Source organism: Halyomorpha halys, unplaced genomic scaffold, assembly GCF_000696795.3.
Source record: "Halyomorpha halys isolate HHAL.00 unplaced genomic scaffold, Hhal_1.1 Scaffold72.1, whole genome shotgun sequence".
Taxonomy (NCBI): Eukaryota; Metazoa; Arthropoda; class Insecta; order Hemiptera; family Pentatomidae; genus Halyomorpha; species Halyomorpha halys.
Genome location: NW_027109364.1, coordinates 420285 through 443076, shown reverse-complemented (window position 1 = coordinate 443076; position 22792 = coordinate 420285). Strand labels below are relative to the sequence as shown.

Below are 22792 nucleotides of genomic sequence, written 5' to 3'. Positions count from 1 at the left end.
TTTCTTTAATCCTGTTATTGTACCTATAATATTAGTTTTCTTTCTAACTTTTTCATAACTTTAATTCTAAATACAGTCTCAGTTATACAAATATGAGGGGGTACCAAAAATTTAATTAAATCTTTTAAAATTTTAATTTTGTCTTCCATAGAAAGAGATTTTTTTTGTTCATGATGGTAAAATTTTTTTGAGGTTTTTTTGTTTTTCACCCCTTTTCTTTTCAGGCATTAACGAGAGACTGATAATTTTTATTTTGAATCGAAATTTAGGAGTAGAATGTAAACATAAAGAGTCATTGGGACCGGATATTATTCGTGGAAAGAAGTTGTTTACTGTTTCGTTTTTCACGGTATTTTTCGTCCTTTGTCTTGCCATAAAAGAAAAAAAAATCTTAGAACTGAATAAAATTTACTAATATGTACATAAAGAGGGTGCAAACTTTCCTTCGTATAACTGAATGTTTCGTATAAATGGATAATTACATACACATAATTAAAAGGTTTTAGCAGGGGTTTGAGAAATTCTTCCCGTAACTGAATGTTTCGTATAAGTGAGACTTCACTGTACCAATAAATTTTGAACATATATTTACCAACTATATTTTCACATGTATTTTATTATTTGTTCTTTCATCCTTAATTTTAATATTACTTATTCTCATATAGGCTTTATCTTCTTACAATACTTAGACTATACATTTTCTTTCAAGACTATTTTTGTATCTATATTGTTAGTTATCTTCTAATCATTCTGTGATTCCTTCTATTCATTTCATTTTAATGAAGGCTTGAAATTCTGGCACTAATTGATAATTTTTTAAATTGTTGAGGTGAAAAAAAAACCCTTCCAAATAGAATATACACTATTCTATATTTTGCTTGTACGTTTCGGGACAATTATCCCATACTTATGCACCTTTGCATTCTAAAATTGTAACAACTAAATTATTTTTATCCCTCACCATTGGTATATTCATTTACCTCTGTAGCACAAAGCCATGCTCTATATTAGACGTTACCTCTTTGGACCATATAAAAATGTCCAATATGCTGTTTTGTTATATTTTAATTGTTAAGTCCAATTTTTTATAAAGGAAAATATATGTGAATAAAATTGTTCCGAAAAATATTATATAAATGAATTGTAAGAAAAATTGTCCCGAAACGTTGTACAAGCAAAATATAGAATAGTGTATATTCTATTTGAATTTTTTTTTTTTTTAACTATACAATTTAAAAAATTAATATAATCAAACTTCCTAAAAAGAAAATCCAGAATATGTTTTTAATTATTTGAGTTTTCACTGACACCCCTACCCTAGCCATCTTTTCCTCATTTAGATATTTTATGGTTTATCAAAATAAACAAAATGATACTTGACCTTGCAAATAAATATTTATATTTATAAACAGATAAAAAAAAAATTATAAGAAATTTGATAATATTTCTAGGATATACAACTGTCAGGCACAGTGAATGGAATGGTTCAACCAAATAATGGTTCAAATAGATTTGGTATAGATGGTAGTTGTGCACTATACACCTGACCATTGTCGTGTTATTTACTATACTGTTACTGCTTAGACTGTATAACAGATATTGACTTATATTCATTAAAGAGATAAAGAAACAAAAATGGGTTCATTTCATTTAATTTTGGGGGACAAAACCCATATAAATACCATTTGGTTTAAGATGTTATGCTAGATCTAAATGTTTGCCACTTGCTGCAAATCCGACTTGTACAAATGTTTGATAAACAAAGAAAGCAAAAAACATCGTAATCCACACACTTGTTTAGTTCTTTTTACTTTTGTCAGCTATTACTCTATTTTCATTATAAAAAGAAACAAGATAGGTGAAATAAAAGGGAACGCAAATATCAAAAATTTAGGTCGTAGACAGTAAAAATGCATAGAAATAGTACATAAGTTATAAATCCAACTTTCATTCAAGATTTTTTATCTTATATTTGTTAATTTAATTACCCGAACAAAAGTATTTAAAAATTTATATTGTGTTAAATAAAAAATAATAATAATTAACAAGATTTAAAACAAAGTGTTTACACCAAACCAATAAAATTTTAAAATTTACCATCATAAAATTTAAAAAGACTTAATTATTGAATCTGAAGGTTTGGGGAATTCTTAAATTAATTAAAACACTAACTGAACACAAATGTGTGGATGAAACAAAACCACCCTTTGATTTGTAGCCAAAAACAACACTCAATGGGTAAGCCACAAATTTAAGCCAACTTACACCAACTAATCTAAATAACCAGTTTAAAAGCTTGTGGCATTGTGCAAATTTTCTATGGTCTGACAAAGGTGTAGAAGTACCTCAAGGTTTATAATCCACAATGATTTGAAATATAGTTTGCCAACGCCATCTACCATATCTAGATAAACTGTTATTGAACTAAACCCTTCATCTGAATTTGATATAATCATTTTAAAGTTGCAGAACATAAGTCCGTTTGACGAACAGTACTATTTACTTAATAAGTAGTTACAAAAGATTACATATGATAACCAAAATCAAAGAGACATAATGATAAAATACAAAAAATTTTTAAAAAAGAATTACTTAATTAATAAATAATATTTATTTAAAAAGATTTTATAAATCAAACATTCCTCTTTTTTATTTAGACACACATCTAAAGTAGTTCATCACAATAAGTAATTTTACAGGGGTTGATGAGAAACAGAGATAAATGGAATTATTTAAAACCATTTTAAACAGGAAGAATAATAGTTGACAGTTTGTCGAATTTGTTGATGATCCGGGTGGCGGTCAAAAAAGGTACAAAGATAAATTTTTTTTTGCTATTTGTGTACCTTTATTCACCGCCAACCGGTCATCTTTCAACAATAATTTTAAATTATTATGTAAAGTTACTAATGCACTGTGTACAAATTAAGAAATTGTTAATTTTTATAAGTTTTTTTTCACTTATGATATCATCAAATTTACTTTAAAAACAGATTAATTTAATAAACATGAAATGAATAATAAAACTATTTTATTCAGAAATTACATAAAATATTCCTTATTAATAATTTCATACATACATACATTATGAAGAATGAATACCATTTTATACATAATGGTAAGAGAAGTTACCATGGTAATGGTTGTTACCAATTAAAAACAAATTTTAAACAATCCCTACTATTCATTAATTTAAATTATCAATTTTGCGCACAGTATTGAACACAATTTATCTATCTTTATAAATTTTCCATATAACTAGAAACATTTTATAAAGCAGACAATTAGTTTATGAAAAACATTCAAAAGATCCACTATCTTTTTTGTCACTTTTTGGTCAAACTTACACCAACAAATATTGACCAGTAGTAAAATTAAAATTGTTTTTTTGTTTTGTTTTTTCTAGTTCTATAATACATATTTACACACTGTACAACTTTAATGTTCTGTCCATACTCGTCGAAGCGATGAAGGAAGCATTTCTACCAAACCTGACTCCTGTGGCCATAGCAGTGTGATCGTTGAATACTTTCAACTCGGACCACTGCTTGCAGACATAAACCCTAAAAATATACATTATTAAACTAAATGTTTTAATATCCATTTAATTAACTAGTACTTTAAGATTATACTCTTTACATATATAATGGTTCATAAATTTAATTAGTATAGTATCACAGTTTAAATACAATACCATCTAGATCTAGTCACATTACCAAAATGCCAATGCCATCAAGATCTGGTAATATTTACTATTTTAAAATACCAATGCCAACTACATCTGGTCACATTTTCTATTTAAAAATTCAATGGAGGATCACAAATGACAATTCTTCCTCTGATAATTTCAGTTTAAATTTATAAAAAGAAATTAAAAAAAGAGATATTTGGTATATAATTACATAATGGATAAGTCAAATTAAGCAAAGGATTACTTACATGAGGACCAAATAAGATTTAAAACGGAGACAGTAATATCAAAAATTAATTAATGTATAAAGACTTCTGTAATGAACTAGTATTTTTAATATTATTAATAACTTATGAGTAAAATATAACAGTTGTTAATAAATAAACTACTTATCTATAATTTATTAACTTAAATCAAGGAAGAATGAAAAATTATAAAAATTAAAAACTAAGAAGATTCAATAATATCATTACCTTATATCTGTTCCAGCAACTGCTAAATATGTTCCACTTTGATCGAAACATAAATCCTTGATCTCATAACCCTCATCAACTTGAAGTGTTTTAAAATTTTTGAGTTTTCTTAAATCCCAAAGTTTAATACAGGTATCATCAGCGGCCGTAGCCAAATAGTAACCATTTTCAGAAAATGATATCGCCGTAATAGGACCAGAATGGCCTAAAATAAAAAAAAATTGTCTAATGAGGAATCTATGTAATCTAAGAAAGTAGAGTAGTTTAAACTAATTTTATAATTACAAACCTGAAAAGTTGGCAACGTTCGATTGCTCTTTCAGATCCCATATCTTAACTTGTGAGTCCGAGGTACCAGTGCCAAAAATAAGACCATCGGGGTGAAACTGTGCAGTGGTTAGAGCGACTGCATTTCCTCCTTCTGCCACCTAACCAATCCATAGGTAGAAATATATTAGGAGTAAATTACATTAAATATGTTTAATATATGTAAAAATGAACAAAGTAAAAAAAATAAAATAAAAATAAGACGTACAGTGAAAAGTATAAATTAACAAAAAGCTATTATAAAATTAATGAAAACAAAATAAAGGTCAATAAAAAAGGAAAATAATGAACAAAAAAGGACACTAACATTTCTGAATGAAGAAAAGTGAAAGAATGGACTAAAGGCGGATAGAATGTTTGAAATGGGTAGGAGAGTGGGGGAATTTTATGGTTAACAAATGACACTACATTTGAAGAAAAAAAAGATATAAAATAATATAAAAGTAAGATAATAATAGGACATTTACAAAAATATTACACATGAGCAGACACCAAATGATAATACAAATAAATATATATGATAAGGGAGGGAATATAGACATATTACAATAAATACAATAAAATTTAAAAAATGGATACAATAAATATATTATAGTAAGGAATTTGTTTTTTCACATTTATCTACTTTTATTTTTTATTTATTACTTCTGTTGCCATTAATTATTTAATATATGTTTGTTATTCTCGCTTATTTAAAATTTTGACTGTACATGTTATTTTTATTTCCTTTACATAAAATATTTAAAAAAAAAAAATTCGATTTCTAATTAATAATAAAAAAGTTTTACTGAAGCTTCTTAACTTTATTTAAACATTACTATAAATTATTAAATATAAAAAAAAATTAACAGAACAAGGTGAAGAGGAATAAAAATTACTTTAGTAAGCAGACGTCCAGATCTAATGTCAGAGAAGGCCCAATGCTGATCAGTTGATGTCGACAGCACATAATCTCCTGTAGGATGGAGAGAAAGTCCAGTTACCGGAGCATCGTGTGCTCGTAACAACTGTAAAGGCTGAGAATTTGGCACGTTCCATACACGAATAGTTGTGTCTGGAGATGCCGTAATAACAACATCCTAGAAAAGAAATATATTCGCAACGTTATTTAGTGAATAAAATAAATATTCAATTTAGTTTTTAAATTATAAAAATTACAACTAATTCACCTTTAACTCAGACAGGAAACATTAAATTTTCATCATAATCTATAAATATTAAACAATTTTAAAAAACAAAATAAAAGAAGATACAATCGATATACCTCATCTGGATGATAAATAACCCTGGTGACTTTTTTAGTATGACCTTTCAAGATAGCAACGACTTGCTCGGTATCTTTGTTAAAAACTGTTGCATTCCTATCATTACCTCCAGTCAAAATTTTACTAGTATCTGCTTGATGGATGTCAAGCGAAAGAATTCCAGGTACTGATGCACTGTGCAAACCCTGAAAAGTAAATATAAAAATCAGATAACTAACACCAAGAGTATACTATGTTAAGTAAATATAAATTATAAATAAAGGTAAGTAAGGTGTCTTATTAGTTGGCACTTTATGAAATTTCCCAACTTAATGAAACTTATCATTTAAAGTAGTGGGAAAGGAACGGGCATGAAGTCCTGCCTAGCGTAAAGAAGTTGATGAGTTCAGTTAACTAGGTAAAATGAGTTATCAATTTCTTCATGCTAGATATGGAAATCACCTAAGACTAATTTCAGTGTCAACCTAGTCTACCCATCTCAATCATGGCTGCCCTCTCTTTCTTTTATCTTCCACATACACAAAAAATAATTTTTTTTATCGATTCACCATCATTCTCATGACAGTCTTGAATCTTATCCATATATTGGATATTGGGTCCATGATGCGATCCACACCAAACAGTGCAAACCTCAACCATGCACACCAGTAGATGACGGGGTATGCCGTTTCATCCGTAGGATTACAGAATTTGCACACAGGTTATCCCATAAACTTAAGGTTAAACAAATGTTTATCAAGTCGACAGTGACCTGCGTAGATCTTGGTAATTTTCCTTAGAGAACTCCTGTTTGTCCAGAAACAGCTTAGAGTGTAGCTGTCATTTATTCAGCCAATAAAGTTTGGCTTTTAAACCATAAGCCGCCTTAACACTACTTTCTACATAGTTTAGGCTTAAGCCACACATGGGCTCCGTAGTAATAGGAATTGTCTCAGAGCCACTCCTTACTAGCATTACTGGGAATGTCGCGGTGACTCCATTTGATACTAACATTATCACATGAGAGTTTGTTAAGAACTATAAAGTAATCTTCAACAGCTCTAGAGCGTGTAACAGGGTTGACAGTACTCCCTATTTCTGCTTGTCTATCTGTGTACATTGTTATTCTTCTACTAGAGAGCCTCTCCTCTATTAGAGTACTGGTGCAATGACTTCTCCCAAGTATTTCTGAGTACGCATAGGGAAATAGATATACCTCCTAATCGTTTATTACCATGCTATATGCCAGCTCCTAAGCCTTGATCTGTAAGGAAGCCACCCCTGTAGCAATTAATAACATTGTTTAGTTTATGGATTTTGGTTTTATTTATCCTTATACTAAATCCAGTGTCTTTATATCTGCATTTGATTTGAGCATCCGAGTGCATGGAAAGCACCCTGTTCTCCTATATCTGCTGAATAATCTTTCCATGGCCAATGTTAGTGCTTTGCATTTTGTTTGACAAGCCTAAACATGGTGTTTAGGACTTGTGCCTCAATCTCCGAATGCAGTGGAGTCAGACTAAGCATGACTTTTACTGCCGCAGTAGTAGTGGTATCCATAGTGCCAGACATCCAAGCCACTGCAGTTTGTCTAAGATATTCCTTGACATTGGCCTGTGCCACTATACCAGGGCTGTATATAGAACCATAGTTCTAATGGCTGTGATGTACAGCCAGCATACCATTCTGGGGGCATTTGAAATTTGAACCTAATTTGAGCTTGGTTCCCATGAAAACCCATTCACTTTTTATTAGTTTTTCAAAGCAATTAAAAAACTATAAAAGCATAGAACATTCCAGATACTTGTTTGAAATATAATTGAATCATCCAATAAAAATAAGCTAAACTTGAAAAAAAAAATCCATTTTGGACATATATAAGGAAAGGTACAGCAAAAAAAATTGTGTACTTCATATTGTAACCAAAGCTGTGAAGAACGCCCTATCGGTAGATACCATACATTTCTTCCATCTTTTATCAATATTATCACACATCATATCACTCAATTAATAACAGAACACGAGTGTAGATACACATGATAAACAGGCATATCCTCACTTATATGTTATGTTTTATTATATTAGGTTATAATCAACACTATTACTAATTTTGTTTTAAAAAGAACACGGCTATAAATTCACATTTTTTTTTTTGTGTGGTACTTACAGATACCAACTATACAACTAAGTATATGCTCCTGTCACTTTGTTATGTGTAAGGTTTTAAAATATAGAATGCGTTCTGTAGTAAAACATGGTATCTAACATTTAGTGTGAATCGAAGTTTTTGTAGTCATATAAACAGTTTTTATCGTGACAGTAGCTTTAATGCCACTACATGTACTGTCAGCTATCATGCAAGACTTAGGGCGATACTGCTACCATAACAGTAGATACAGTCATGACAGACCTAGAGGGTGTAAAACATGGTAACAGCAGCAGATACCATGTTCACCTTAGCACATATTTGTATTCTGCTGAATATAAAAACAAATTTGCAAGTCGATTCCAAATTATACATTGACTTTTACCAAATCCAGTTACCACATACTTGACTTTTTAACTTGGATCCAATTAGTTTGCATCCTTACATGAAATCATAGTTCAGATCTTCAGCATTTCTATCACTAAAATAGCTCTTATCAGAACTGTAACTGACATTGCAAATATTGGATTTAATTTTCTTATCAATAAGAAAGACTGTATTGGGTGGCCATCTTTGTCAGTTAGAAAGTTTTACTTCCAATCAGCTTATCATAAAAAAAAAAAAAAAAAAAAAATCCTACACATATTTTAAAAAACTATGAAATCAGCTTTAAGGAATCAGATTTTATCTAAAACTCCAATTAACAAAAAATGTCAGTTATCATGTTTAATGAACTATTATCCTTCCCACTGTTCTTTATGGATGTGAGATGTGGCCTCTACACTAAGAGATGAACAGTGTCTTAGGTTTTTTTTTTTTCAAAAAAATAAGTATTGCAAAAAATATTTGGACCGAAAAAGGATGAATTAATGGGAGAATTTAGAAGATCACACAACGCTGAGTTAAAGGTAACACCCAGTAAATATAATTCCAGTTATAGCATTGCGACGTATAAGATGGGCAAGTAAGGTTATAGAGCTTAGTAACAAGCAGATCCCTAAAATTTTAATAAACACTGAAGCAACACTGAAATGTAGATGGGAGGATTGAGTCAAAAGTGATTTAGTGGAGTTGGGTTTGGAGGGGCATCACTGAAAGGATGTATGCAGAGAGCATTTGGTGGTATCGGCATCGAACCTTAGGGTTCGTTAGGCCTTCATTATTATCATCATATTTTATGACCAAATTCCTCATATATCAATTTATGGAATCAAGTTATAACTAACATTGGTCGATAATTTTCTCATTGTGTATAAGTGATTAGAAACTCATCACCATGTCGATGAAAATTATGAAATAGTACTAAATATTAAATTAAAATTTACAGTTACTATTGCAGAGAACCAGATAGCTTACAAAGAATACCTGAACATTTCAGAAAATACAAAAACAAAATGATTATATAGTTTACTTACAGGATGAGAAGCGAGTGTTTTGAAATTGCGAATATTCTCCTGCGGCACAAGATCTTCAGGAACTGTTCTACCCCTCTTCTTTCTTTCTTGAGTAAGGACAGTAGCTTTGTCTTGAAGTTTCTGGATAACTTCAGCGGACATTCCTGCTTGCTCGGTTGGTTGATTAGCCACTCCTCCAGCTTCGACAGCCAATGCCTAAAATGATAATTCAAGAGATGAATTGGTTACTTGGAATAATCCTCCCATCATGATCATACATAATTGTATTTGTTTATATATAAATTAATATTTACTGGTTGAGGAATAGCAGTGGGCTGTGCAATTCCAGCTTGTGGTTTCAATGTCGCCAAAGCTTCTCTGGCTGCTGTTACCTCCTTCGTTAACCTACCAATCACTCTGCAAGCTGCATCATGTTGATATAGGGCATGACTTAGTTCTTGCCTTGCGGTTTGGAGTTGTTGTCTTTGAGTAAAACTTTGCAACATTACAGCATCCCATTCATCTTGTAAAGTTTTCAATATAGCAGGGATGGAAGTCGCTGAAGGTGGCTTAGGCTTCACAACAGGTGTTGCTACACAATCAAACATTAATTAAACAACAACAATAAACATAGAACTAAATACTTTTCATAAGTAAAAAAGCATTACTTTTAATTTCTATAAGTTGTTCAACAGTAAGCTCCTTTCCATTGATAGGATCAGTTCCACTCTCAGTAATGTATTTTTCAATCAGTCTACGTTCAAATATACAACCAGAAACTGGAGAAACTACTGGATGTTCTGGAACTTCGTTCGATACTGAAAAATTAAAACGCCACTTAAAACCAAAACGTAAATAAACAACTTTAAAAAGGTTTAAAAAAAATCTGATATCTTTTAAAAACTAAAATGATTTTTAATAAGATGAGACTAACGTGCACAGCAAAGAGACATTATTGAATATTCTGGAAGACAAGATACGATAGTAAAATACTGAGTAAATTAAATAATTAATAAAACTTCAACCGCACAAACATTACACAGAACGAGCAAGCACGAATCAACTCAAGCTAAGCCGGCATTAGATAAAGAAATGTTTAATAATTTATAATTTTTTCGGAATAAATTTTCTCCATATATTATTAGATAAAACAATAATTTTAATTTATGGTAAAAATAAATTGTATGATTCAAAATTTATAAGTAACACAATAAAAAAAGATAAATGATATGATTAAAGATGTTAGGCATTCTCCGATCTTGGCACCATCTGCTTGAGAAGTTTATCTGGGTAACTCTAGGTTGTGAATGACGTATTATTTTTATTTATTTAATACATTTCAAAAACGAAGTACAGTTACATCATCTAGTTAAAACGTAAGTGAAGGCTATAAGACGTTTATCCTATTATTCATATGATTATTTCCTTAAATCCTGTTCACGTTAACCCTCAAACACTTATAAAACTTGGATAATTGGATAAGTATTATTCAAAATCTGAACAAATTTGGTTATGGCCATAATTTTTAGATAATTGGTATTTTGTGCTATGGAAACTACAAATGCCCCCGGACCATCAAAAAGTGGAAAAGATGGGGAGGAAAAAGAAGAGAACCCACTGTTTGAATGCAACATATGCCTTGACACAGCCAAAGATGCAGTTGTCAGTATGTGTGGCCACTTATTTTGGTAAGTTTATAAGATTTTTTAAATTGATAAATCTAGATAAAAAGTTTGTTAACTTGTAAATATGTTTATTTAATTATCATTGTATATATCATTCAAATTAGTTGAAAGTTAACATTGAACAACTCAATATACTTAAATCTTTAGTTTATGATATTATTTGTGTTGATTAATTTTGTTGAATACTGCTGTCACCATGTATGTTATATTACATGATCTATTCTTTCAGCTGTCATAGAAAACTTTCTGATAAGCAAATATTAATCAAATAGAAAACCCTCCTAAGATGTTTGAATTCATTAGTAATCATGATCCTCCTAATAATCATTCATTATTACTAATTCTGTTAAGTCATGGCTAATTAATTCTGGTTAGTGATAACAATTGACATGATCAATCCTTAGTTCATGTAAGGATTAAGGAATTCATATAATTCCTTAAAACTTATTATAATTCCAAATTTGGTTTATTGTGTTCTTTCAGTTTAATTTTGTAAGGTTTAGTGAATTCTTGCATTATATTGTTCATATAAAAGTCTTGCATAAGTTGTAATTGCATAACCAGTCTTATTAAAATAATTGGAACTTGAAAAACAATAATTGTTTGATATGACAGAAGTGTAATTTTGTAATGTGTCTTAAATTTATTATTTTATTTGAATGTTGAATCCTGGTTATAACCTGACACACCCACTAAATAATTTTTTTTTTTATATAATTTTGTATATTCACATTTTATCATTTTTAATTTTTTACTTAACTTTCAGTTTTTTTTTCTGAGGCTCGTCCTTAAATTACATTAATTATGAAAAACAGAAGAGTTTATTGCCCTTCTTATCTAAGATGACACCAATCTTAATTACTGTATCTTGTTTTATTAAATTTCACTTTAGAGTGTCTTGATTAAGATTTTAAATGAAATCTTGTTACAATTTTACTTTCACCTAATGTTGGTGAAATTTTTATTATAAACTTCATGAATTCTAGCGATAGGTTATTAGTAAATATCATCTTTCTCTTGATCATTAATGATATTAATATAAACGTGTTACATATTAGTGACATGAGAAATTAAAATAAAATTTTGTAATTAAATTGTCATTCCTTCAAAACAATTCTATTTTATCTTCTAATCAGCATTGTTTGATGGTCCTTGAAGCACTCGATAGCCCAACAACTACAAGTTGCATAAGATAAACAAACAAACCTTTTTTAATTAGTCATTTCTTACTTTTAAGAAATTAAATGACTTTATTTATTTGAAATGGCACGCCTTCAGAATTTACTAAAATTAAAATTTTAAAGATCACAATACCTTTTGTTTAGAACTGTATAATTTTCCATACTTTATTTTTAATTGTTTTCTATTGTATTTAACACTAAACATTAATTTACCAATACTATTGTTTTCATCAAGTAACAAGTTATATTATTTAGAAAAATCTTATTTTTTTAGAATTTTAATTTTTACGTCCGTGAAGATGATACTTGATTAATATCTAAAATTTCAGTCAAGGTTCAATATCTGCATGTTAATTTTTAATTAATAATAATTTTTTTTTAAAAATCTTTCATGTGTTCTAAGCTTAAAAATAACTTTTATATTTTATCTACAGTTTTCAAACATTAGACTTCTAAAATCAACAATTTCGATAAATTAACTTTGACATTTTATCATTATGTTTGCATATATTTTTATTTAATTACTAAGAAAACTATCCTGCAAGTTTTTAATGACATTGAAATATCCTTGAGAATGGCCGAAACATAGGAGTCATAAGAAAATAAACATGTTGAGACTAGATTGATTTTTTTAAATTATAATTGGAGAAGTTTGTCGAGGGGTACGGTCAGCAAAGAACAACATAAACAAACAAAACCATATTTATTTATTTTATGCCTTTTTTTATTATAATTGATAAAAAAAACCAGTCTCAAACAAGAAATTAAATTATATAACTTTTTTTTTATTTCCCTAAACTGATTGATGATAAATGAAAATTTTTCATGAACACTTTCCATTCCAATGTTGGAACAGAGGAGCTATCTTGAAGCCCGACTTACTTTGAAATCAAGTTTTTGGTGGCCACGGGTCTGGTTTTTAATTTAAAAAAAAAAAAAAAGACCGCTTAAATAATAAAGCTAGAACTTAATTTTTTCGGCCTGCATTGTGTTAATGTAAACTACAGACAGACTCCCTTCTTGTTTATGGAAATGAAAATAAACTATACAGTGACTGTATTTATAAAGAAAAGTACATCTAATATGGTCTGACCAGATAATATCTATTGATCGGTGCCAAAATAACGTACAGAAATGACAAACATAAATGAGATATGATTTAGTTACACTTCTATTAGGGTGCTATGTAGGCTGCTACGATTTATAAGCTAGAACAGTACAAATGAATTAATTTCTATATGAGGAGGAGATTGTTGGATAGTATGGTCAGAATTATTGTTTTCTATTTCTTTCATCACTTTATTTTTATTAATTTCATTATTTACTATATGTCATTCTGTTTATATTTTAATTTTTAATTTTTGTATTAATTGGTTGTTATCTTGTTCTCTGTTCTTAGCCCTGATGAAGGCTAGAAATTCTTCCGAAACGTTGGCACTATTATATTTAATAGTGCACTATTATAGTTAATAAAATTAACTTATTAGTTATTTCAACTTATTTGTGTTATTTGATTTGATAAAGAAAGAAAAGAGGAGTAAAATGAATGAAATAAAATAAAACGGAATATTTGTTGTTAGTATTGTATTTAATATTTGTAGTATTTGGATTTGTAGAATGGTATTGATTGTGAAGGAAAAAGGGGAGAATTAGAGAAAAGAGAAAAAAGGAACTTATTGCTACAACATTGGAATGTATGTATTGTGTATATGTCCGATCCTGGATTGATTGGTATGCTGTGTGATGTAGCAGCCTAATGTAATAGGGCAGTACGGCTGAATAAAGTATTTCTCTTTGACCGCACCCCCAACCATCTTCTCCTCATATATATTATCCTCTGTCAACTATCTTCTCATCATTATGAATTAATTTCTGGCGATAAAACTAATAATTAAATTAACAAAATACAACTAAATCCAAAATACTAAAATGAAAATAAAGTAAAATAAAAAAAAAATGGATGAAGTGAATAATAATAATATGAATTTACATTATTATTAATAATAAGCTAATGAATTATTAAAAAAATTAAATCAAAATTCAAAACTCATAAGTAATAAATTTTACTTTTGCGTTGATCTGAATTAGTTAATTTTATTAAAGTGTCTGTTGTTATAAAATTCTGATTTGAAACAATTGTAATATATCCGTTGTTCCAATATTACTGTTTCTGCTTTCGAGAATTGTGAAACAGGTGTCTCATTTTAGCATATATGTATTTTGGAATTTTAAGATATCTATTGAAAATGTAAATTAAGGTATTTATAGTTGACCGTAGATTGATATGAAGAGAAGATGGTCGGGGGTGTGGTCAGTAAAGATAAACAAATAAGCAAAACTTATTTATTTGTGTCAACGTTTCGGCATGAATTTCATCAGGGCTGAAAAATAATATGAGATAACAACCTTAATTCAGAGAAGAGGAAAGAGATTGTGATAACAAACAAACTTGGAAATACACAACAATAAATTAAGTGGATAGTAGTTGATACTATTAGAAGATAAAATATAATATTGTAAAGGGAAGAATTATACAAAACAGATAATAAAAAAAGTTATTAAAAATCAGACAGTACTTATGTAAATAAACATAACAAAAGGTGTGTAAGAAAATGTAAATGATGAGTAATTAAAATTAACATAATAAAATATGTAAATAATAATTAAATATATGAAGTAGTGAAAACAATATAATGAAATGTGTGAAAGAAAACGATATATATGATACAATTGGCAAGAAATAAAACAGAATATATGTAATATTATATTGGATAAAAGATGTGCAGTAATACATATAAGAAATAGATGGTTGGTGGTGTGGTCAGTGAAGAACACAAATAATTTAAAACTTATTTATTAATAATAATATTCTTTATTTATTCTGGGATTGATCCCTTTAGAATAATATACAAGCGTCAAAATTAGGCTTTAGAGCCTTAGTGTAACATACATAATAAAAATAAAATTATAAAACGTCATAAAATAGAATAAAATAATGATGAGGTGTAGATAGTTGACCGTAGATTAATGATTGGAGAAGTTTGTTGGGGCCTGCAGTTGCAGGCCTACCTTCTACCCCATAACCCCTTATGAAGACCTGAAACTCAGGTCGAAACGTCGGCATAAAATAAATAAATATGGTTTTGTTTATTTATGTTGTTCTTTGCTGACCGCACCCCCTGACAAACTTCTCCAATAATGATATGGGAGATAATAAAATAATGAATTTGAAAAGATTAAAAATGATTAACAATAATTAACAAATATATTAAAATAAGATTAGAACAAACAAAATAAAACCATATACCATATCTTAAAGCATAACATCACCTTTTCGTTAGTGTCAACGTTTCGGCCAGAATTTCTAGCCTTCATCAGGACAAGATGTAAAATTCAAGACAGTAATACAGATGAGTAAAAAGTAATGAGCAAAAGTAAATATAAAAGAATGTAAATTGATTTAGCATTATTATTATTTTTTTAATAAATTTTATCGTTGATGTTCTGCAATCATTGCGTAGTTCATGTTTATTGGTGATGAAACCTAATAGTTAATTACAGATATTTCAAAACATAAACTATAAAATACACTTTTTATTACTGTAATACTTCTTTCACTGGACCTAAATGAGATTTGTGGTTATATACAACAACCCTGGACTCAAGCCATTGGTCCAGGTTTGTCATGCCCTTTCTTACCGTCCTCTACTCGTCTGCCATCCCGAACATCAATGTATAGTTAATAGAGGTAGTACCACATGATTTGAAAACAAGAGTTGGATAAGGTATTAGCATGTAACTTATAACTATTAGCGACCATGAACGTAGTTTGTAGTTGACATAAAACCCAAAATCGGGCTGATAGAATGAATAAAAAGAAATGTAACGGAGCAGTAAATATTAAAGTTCACTTAAAAATGTATATAATGTACTCATCTTCAGGGTTTAGTGTTTAATAAAAATAAAACAATTGCAGTTGGCCATGCCTGCACCAGTGGCTAGAGACGAGACCTACAAGACAGCTCTGTCCAGTGTGCAAGGCCGCAATAGGAAAAGATAAAGTCATTCCATTATATGGACGTGGAAGTAATCAACAGGAAGATCCAAGGTATATTACATATTTATTACAATTATATTATATCTACTTACTTATTTTCTTTGTGCTTGTTCATTATCTTTTCTATTTCTTTCAAATCCTTCATCTAAAATATAAAATTCACTTCATTCACTTGTAATACAGTTTCCTGTCATTCTGATATTTATGTCCTTTTTCTATATTTCATAGTCCAACTCAATTCCACAATTCTCCCTCTCTATTTCTGTTTTTAAATATCAATAATTTTTTTTTTTTAATGCAATTATTTATATAAAATACAAAAAAATTGATATATATGTATGTATAGTTGACCGTAAAAATTGATATATAGGGAGATAGTCAGGGTTGCGGTCAAAAGAGAAATAAAAATAGTTGTAAACTATTTTTATTTCTCTTTTGACCGCAACCCTGACTATCTCCCTATATAAAAAAAATTGATATATTAAAACACATAGACAGTGGAAAAAATATTCATCTGTCGAAGCCTTTGTGGAATTTTAACTACAACTCATAAATGACAAAACTAAAAAAAAAAACAATAATATGGTATTTATGTTAGAAGAAATGAAACAATAATATCAAACTTGTAACAAACTGTGGTATGACATTGATTTCTCACATGTTAACCAACCGAGCTCTTTCCAGTGTAGCCCGTCGTACAAAATTTCTAAGAGCTTAAGAACTGAGTAATTGTTCTAGAGACCAGGTCCGCTGCCCAAAATATTTTATTATAATCTCACTATACTTGTGACAGGTTTTCAAGGAGTGAATCGTATCTTCCTTTTCTTCGGAGTTACATAGAGGGGAGTTATCTATATTATTATGCATCCATAGTTTTACCCTTAAATTGAATAATTCTCTTCACCCAAAAATGTACCACATCAATACCAGATCAAAATTATCAATGGAAATTACAATTATTATGACAATTATCTATTATTAATTATCATGAATATATGAATTCAGGATTTTGCCGGTCACAGGTCTGGTTTTTAATAAAAAAAAAAAATAAAAAAAGACTGGTTATATATTGAAGCTAGAACTAAATTTTTGCAGAGTTCATCATGTTGATGTAAACTGCTGACAGACTCCCCTCTCGTTTATGGAAGTGAAGATAAACTATGCATTGACCTAAAAAGCTCGTAAGTTTGATCAAACTTAGTGTTCCCTTATCAAATCCAAAAATAAGTCTATCTCTCATTTCGCTACAGTCCTATTTTCCGGCAAAATGGTAGTTTGACTTTAATTTACAGTATGTTCAAGATTGCATCATCTAGGGGCATTATTGCACAATATTGATTCAGTTCTCTCTTCAAGGCCATATAGTAAACATCAATATTGTTAAAGGGCAGAAGAAAGTCAATCTATTTTAGAAATTATCGGAATTTATTAAAGTTTACCGGTGGAATGTTAAGAGTGCACAATACAATAATAAAATATCTATAAAAAAAATTATATTTTTCTATTATAATATTATTTTAATTAACATTTCAGTCTATAAACGAATGTTTCCATATAGCTTTATACTTAAGAATAATTTTGTTTCAGAAATAAAGTTCCACCGAGGCCAGCAGGACAAAGAAGTGAACCCGAAACCAATAGTGTGAGTTGTATATATATGCTACGATTTCAATTTCATTCATATTATGAAATGGTTAGTTTTAAATTTAGTTATAATTAATTGATTGGTATCAGATTTTTGAAAGATGGTCTGGAAGGCAGAGATTGGCAAAAATTAGCCGTAGCCATAGATACAACATTTATTGTTTGTTTTTGTTTAGTGGTGGCAAACTTCATTGGTCATCAATGCCATTTATATTTAATTTAATTTTGCTTATATTCGTTTAATTTTATTTATATTTTAATTTGATTATTTATTTTATTATTATTGTTTTGTTTTTTTCTTCCGTTCAATGTTATATTTTTGCCAGTAAATGTTGTGATTTTCGAAATTGAACTACTAATTCTATTGTTTTATTATCGTCTCCGAGGGTTTTTGAAATATCTGGGTTTAGTCCTAAGCTATTGAGGTGTGGTGTGAAATATGGGCATTGTTGGAAAATATGGCTTATTGCTGCAATATTGGTAGTTCGGAGGAATTTCTTTTGAAATGAGACAGGAGTGGGTGAGCCTCATGTGACCTATTCTCAGCCTGGTCAGAACAAACTCCTCTCTACGACATTTGCGACTGGACGGTAAATGAAAAGTTCAAATTCATTTTTATATCTATTACATTTTTTTATTTTAATATAGTGTAATCTCGATGAGTAGCAAACACTCCAGTAATCCGAACTGGCAAAAAGTTAATTTTTTTTTTTTTTTCCACAGTTTTCCTTTACAATCAATTCCAGTTTACATACTAAATGCAAATATTTCAATTTATTCCTTTTTTTCTTTCCCTTTTTGTTCCAAAATTTTCATTTACCAAACGGTAAATGAAAAGTTCAGATTAAATAAAGTATTAGGAAAAATGGTTTTAAAAAATTACACAATATGAGTTACATTTATTTAATTTTTTTGGAAATTTTGAGTTTAAAATTTAAAAAAAAAAATGTTTAATACTGATCTACTGCTGTGACTAGTATTTTTCTGGTTTGATCTCACATTGTTGTCTAATGGTGAATTTGTTTAGTGGGTCACTGGGAGGATATGAGAGGGGGAATTCGGGAGAATGAATTTGTCGACCAAATGAAACAAAAATTGTGAAATGGAAGGAACAAAAAGGGAAAGAAAAAAGGAATAAATTGAAATATTTGCATTTAGTATGTAAACTGGAATTGATTGTAAAGGAAAACTGTGGAAAAAAAAAATAATTAACTTTTTGCCAGTTCGGATTACTGGAGTGTTTGCTACTCATCGAGATTACACTATATTAAAATAAAAAAATGTAATAGATATAAAAATGAATTAAGTAATTGCATGTACAAAATTAAAATTATTTACATTTAAAGTAGTATATACAAAATTATAAAGAAAAAATGTATTTGTGATTGATTAAATGTTTAATTAAAATAACAAAATTAAAGAAGTAGATATAAAGTTATACAAGCTAAGAGTAGTAATACAAATAACGGTAATTAGAGGTGGTGAACATACCTAGAGGAAACTGGGTGAGGAAGAGAGGGAAAATATGGTTAAAAAGAAAAAAAAAAATTTATTTCATTATTTTTTAAAATTGAAATTTTTCACTATTTACATATATGTATTTGATACTTATTTCTTTTTCTGTTTGTTTCCATCTTTTCTTGTTATACTGTTTTCATTTGTATTCTAACATGATTTTATTTTGTTTGTTCTTAGGCCTGAAATTTGATATGAAACATTGGCACTATAAAATGAGTTTCACTTACTATCTTCTCCTCAAATAGACTATTTATTTGAAACTAACGTTTTGACCTATGTTGTAGTTATTCTTCAGGGCTTAGTAGTTAACTGTGAAATGAGCTTTCCTCGTTACGTGCCTCTCATGTCCTTATTTCACACCTAATTGCTTATTTAACTTTTTTTATCGTCGCTCTAGACCATCTTCCTTAAATTATATATCGTCAGCTTATAAGTGAAACACATTAATTCACAATTTTCTAGTTTTAATTTATTTGGTTTTTCCACTAGAATTTTTATTTTAAATTATTGATGTGAGTTGTAAATTTGTATTTAAGATTGTCCTTGAGGATGGTAGAATTGGCTAAAATGTTAAGACTTTTAAAGAAATAAAGAGTGTTTTGAGACTTTAATTGTATACAATTTATTCTATTTAAATAATTTTATGTTAATTGTTATGGTGTTATATAATTAATGTTTTGCAGGGTTTTCCTGGTTTCGGTTTTGGAGATGGAGGTTTTCATATGTCCTTCGGTATCGGGGCTTTCCCTTTTGGATTTATCACTTCGACATTCAATCCACACGATCAAAGACCTTCTCAAGGTATGTTTTTAAATAAATCAAAATGGCTCTTTTTTGAAAAATAATCAAACTTTGAAACTACATTAAGGTGCGATAAAAATGGAATACCTTCAAAAACTTACTCAAAATGGTTTGCAATTAGGATCACGATATGTAATATAATAATAATATCAGAGTCTCATCAGAGGAACATGAGGAACATTTTCACTGAGATGGATCTTGCAGTATCGGGGGAACTATAATAAGAAAACAAGGAGAGTTTACGTTCAGGGCTTGATACAAGAAAGTTCATACAAACATAAAATATTCATTTTTGAACTTATTTCGTCTAAATTCTTTGACATAAGGCTTACTAATAATTATTGTTTTTTATAGCAGTGATTTAAATTTATTTTTTTATGCCAAAGTCATTGGTCGTTCGACCATCAGACATCTTGCTGCCCAATATAAATTCGTTTTTTTCAAATGCTCATCGGCAAATGTTTTATTTCTCAATCTAGTAGAGCTGGACATGCATCAAAGTGGTTTTTATCTAATCTCCCTTGGTCATACAGTATACATGTAGGATCTCAAGCCAGACTTATCTTTTGGAGATGATTCTGTAGATAGTCGTGGCCAGTTGTCAGACGAGAGCAGATTACTGCATCTCTTTGTGGGAAGTCAGCTGGGATTAGGTTTTTTATTAAACAATTGTATCTCTTCCCTTCTACCTTGTCTATGTGCATTTATCAGAATATTATTACTATTCTCTATTTGCTGTGCTACGTTTTGGGTATCCCCATATTGATTTACCAATATGTCTCATGTTTATGGAAATTCTGCTCATCATGTGGCAAGACTATCTGCCACTTCATTTCCTGGGACAGAATTGCATATGAAACTAAAGTTTTTTTTTTTTTTACAATAAATATAAAATTTTTACTAAAATTTGAAATATTGTTCAAGTTTATATCAAAGTAAACTTTATCTGGTGAAACTATTTTCTCTTTGATATGTTAAGTTGGAAAAAATAATTTTTGATACCTAGAAACCAAGATAAATATTTGTGTTGTTTGGTGTGATCAACTGATCCCTAAATTCAAAACACAATTTACTACATAAATAAATTGTTTTTTAACAAATCTTATCAGATGATTGCATTAAGACATAAAGTTCTCTAAATTGCTACATACTTTTTTTTTCCTCCCAGCAAAATGCACCATGGCCACAGAGGGCCTATTGTATGCCGTCCCTCCTCTGCTCAAAGCAGGTCAATTGCCTTTGTGAATCTGGATATTGTGTAAGGATCCACTATCTCGCAAAGTTTGGGGTCCAAGATAAGAGATCCTTACTGAAGATGAGGAATTGTGTCCTTGTTACTGCTTAACATCTACAAATGATGTGGTAAGCAGTCTCATCATCTCTGCAGAAAGGGGAAGGGGACTCTTATCAATCTCATTTTATAGAGATGCTTATTCAGCTGACAGTGTCCCATGTATCGACCTGTCACTTATCTTAAAATACTCCTTTCTATATTAAGAAGAGTGTTACTTCTTTTCGGGAAGGATCCCTTGAGGAACATTATTGATTGTGTAAGTAACCCAGCCTTGCTTTCAGCAATCATTTTGATGTGCCTCTTCGCATGGCTGAGACTAATCGCACACATGGGCTCAGGTGTATAAGGAGCGGTCCCAGATCCTTTCCTTGCTAGGTCTAGGTAGTCCGCTCGCTCATTTTTTTTAATGCCTTTGTGCCCAGGTACCTATTCAACCTGCTCCTTGTTGGCCAAGGAGAGAGAGTTTAAGTTAACCTTACACTCCTCCATCAATTTAGAACAGGTTACATAGCTACCCAGCACATAAATAGCTGCCTGACTGTCCGTTAAAATCGTAATTAGCCTATCCCTCGTGCCCTCTTTTATTATATTCTGAGCACATTGTTGCAAACATCTCAGCCTGAAATACTATAGTGTGCTTTCCTAGCGAAATGGATACGCCTTGATTAGGTATATCCATCTTCCATATTCCTGCTCCAGATCCTTGTTCCATTAAGTATAGCAGTTTACCCTGTTGCACAATTCTAAACACAATTTACTAAAAAATAATTTTTTTTTTTAAATTATATTATTTCAATTTCTTGAGACAAGGTAATTATTTATTAAATAAATAGAAACTTGTATCCTTTTTTGTCTCAACACTTTTTATTTCAACAGTCCAACGTTTCGGCCATTTTAGCCATCCTCAAGGACATCTTCAATTATAAATTCTTCCTCACATTAAATTTAGAATTACTTTTCCAGGCTATTCTGCCCAAGTAATTCATTAATTATAAGTTAAAAACCTATTTTTTAAATTTAAAATTATAAATATCTAATTCTTCTTATGTTAAAATTATCACACAAAATCACTACCATCTACACAAACCATTTATAAATAAGAAGAATTAGATATTTATGATTTGAAATAAAAAAAATAGGTTTTTAACTTATAATTAATGAATGACCTGGGCAGAATAGCCTGCAAAAGTAATTCTAAATTTAATGTGAGGAAGAATTTATAATTGAAGATGTCCTTGAGGATGACTAAAATGGCCGAAACGTTGGACTGTTGAAATAAAAAGTGTTGAGACAAAAAAGGATACAAGTTTTGTAATTATAATTATGAGAGATAG

The 22792-nt window shown here is 29.6% G+C and overlaps 2 protein-coding genes across 3 annotated transcripts in view; one reads left to right on the top strand and one right to left on the bottom strand.

Annotated features, from left to right (window-relative positions):
• Window positions 1-1373: 1373 nt before the first annotated feature.
• Prp19 (pre-mRNA processing factor 19) lies at window positions 1374-10431 on the bottom strand. The gene is made up of 9 exons (XM_014438985.3): window positions 10213-10431; window positions 9947-10096; window positions 9593-9870; window positions 9300-9494; window positions 5756-5941; window positions 5370-5570; window positions 4454-4592; window positions 4165-4369; window positions 1374-3563 (listed from the first exon to the last, which is right to left on the bottom strand). Exons 1-9 carry the CDS (start codon window positions 10229-10231, stop codon window positions 3422-3424), a joined length of 1515 nt encoding a protein of 504 aa, XP_014294471.1. The 5' UTR covers window positions 10232-10431; the 3' UTR covers window positions 1374-3421.
• Window positions 10432-10529: 98 nt separating this feature from the next.
• Window positions 10530-22792, top strand: part of LOC106692807 (E3 ubiquitin-protein ligase RNF185) — a 15422-nt gene continuing 3159 nt past the window's right edge. Inside the window, exons 1-5 of one of the 2 annotated variants that reach the window (XM_014438986.3) lie at window positions 10530-10654; window positions 10808-10966; window positions 16121-16252; window positions 17789-17843; window positions 20047-20164. In XM_014438986.3, coding sequence (XP_014294472.1) covers window positions 10827-10966; window positions 16121-16252; window positions 17789-17843; window positions 20047-20164 — 445 coding nt within the window. In that variant the 5' untranslated portion in view covers window positions 10530-10654; window positions 10808-10826. Of the gene's footprint in view, window positions 10655-10687; window positions 10967-16120; window positions 16253-17788; window positions 17844-20046; window positions 20165-22792 lie in introns of those variants that run through there. The other variant, XM_014438987.3, reaches the window with a different exon arrangement.

Excerpts from the sequence above, each read along its gene's own strand:
- Prp19 (XM_014438985.3), bottom strand. Across the intron at positions 5,571-5,755 it reads TTATTTATCATCCAGATGAG|GATGTTGTTATTACGGCATC; the intron begins GTATATCGATTG and ends TTTCTTTTCTAG. Across the intron at positions 4,370-4,453 it reads GAACGTTGCCAACTTTTCAG|GCCATTCTGGTCCTATTACG; the intron begins GTTTGTAATTAT and ends TTTTTATTTTAG.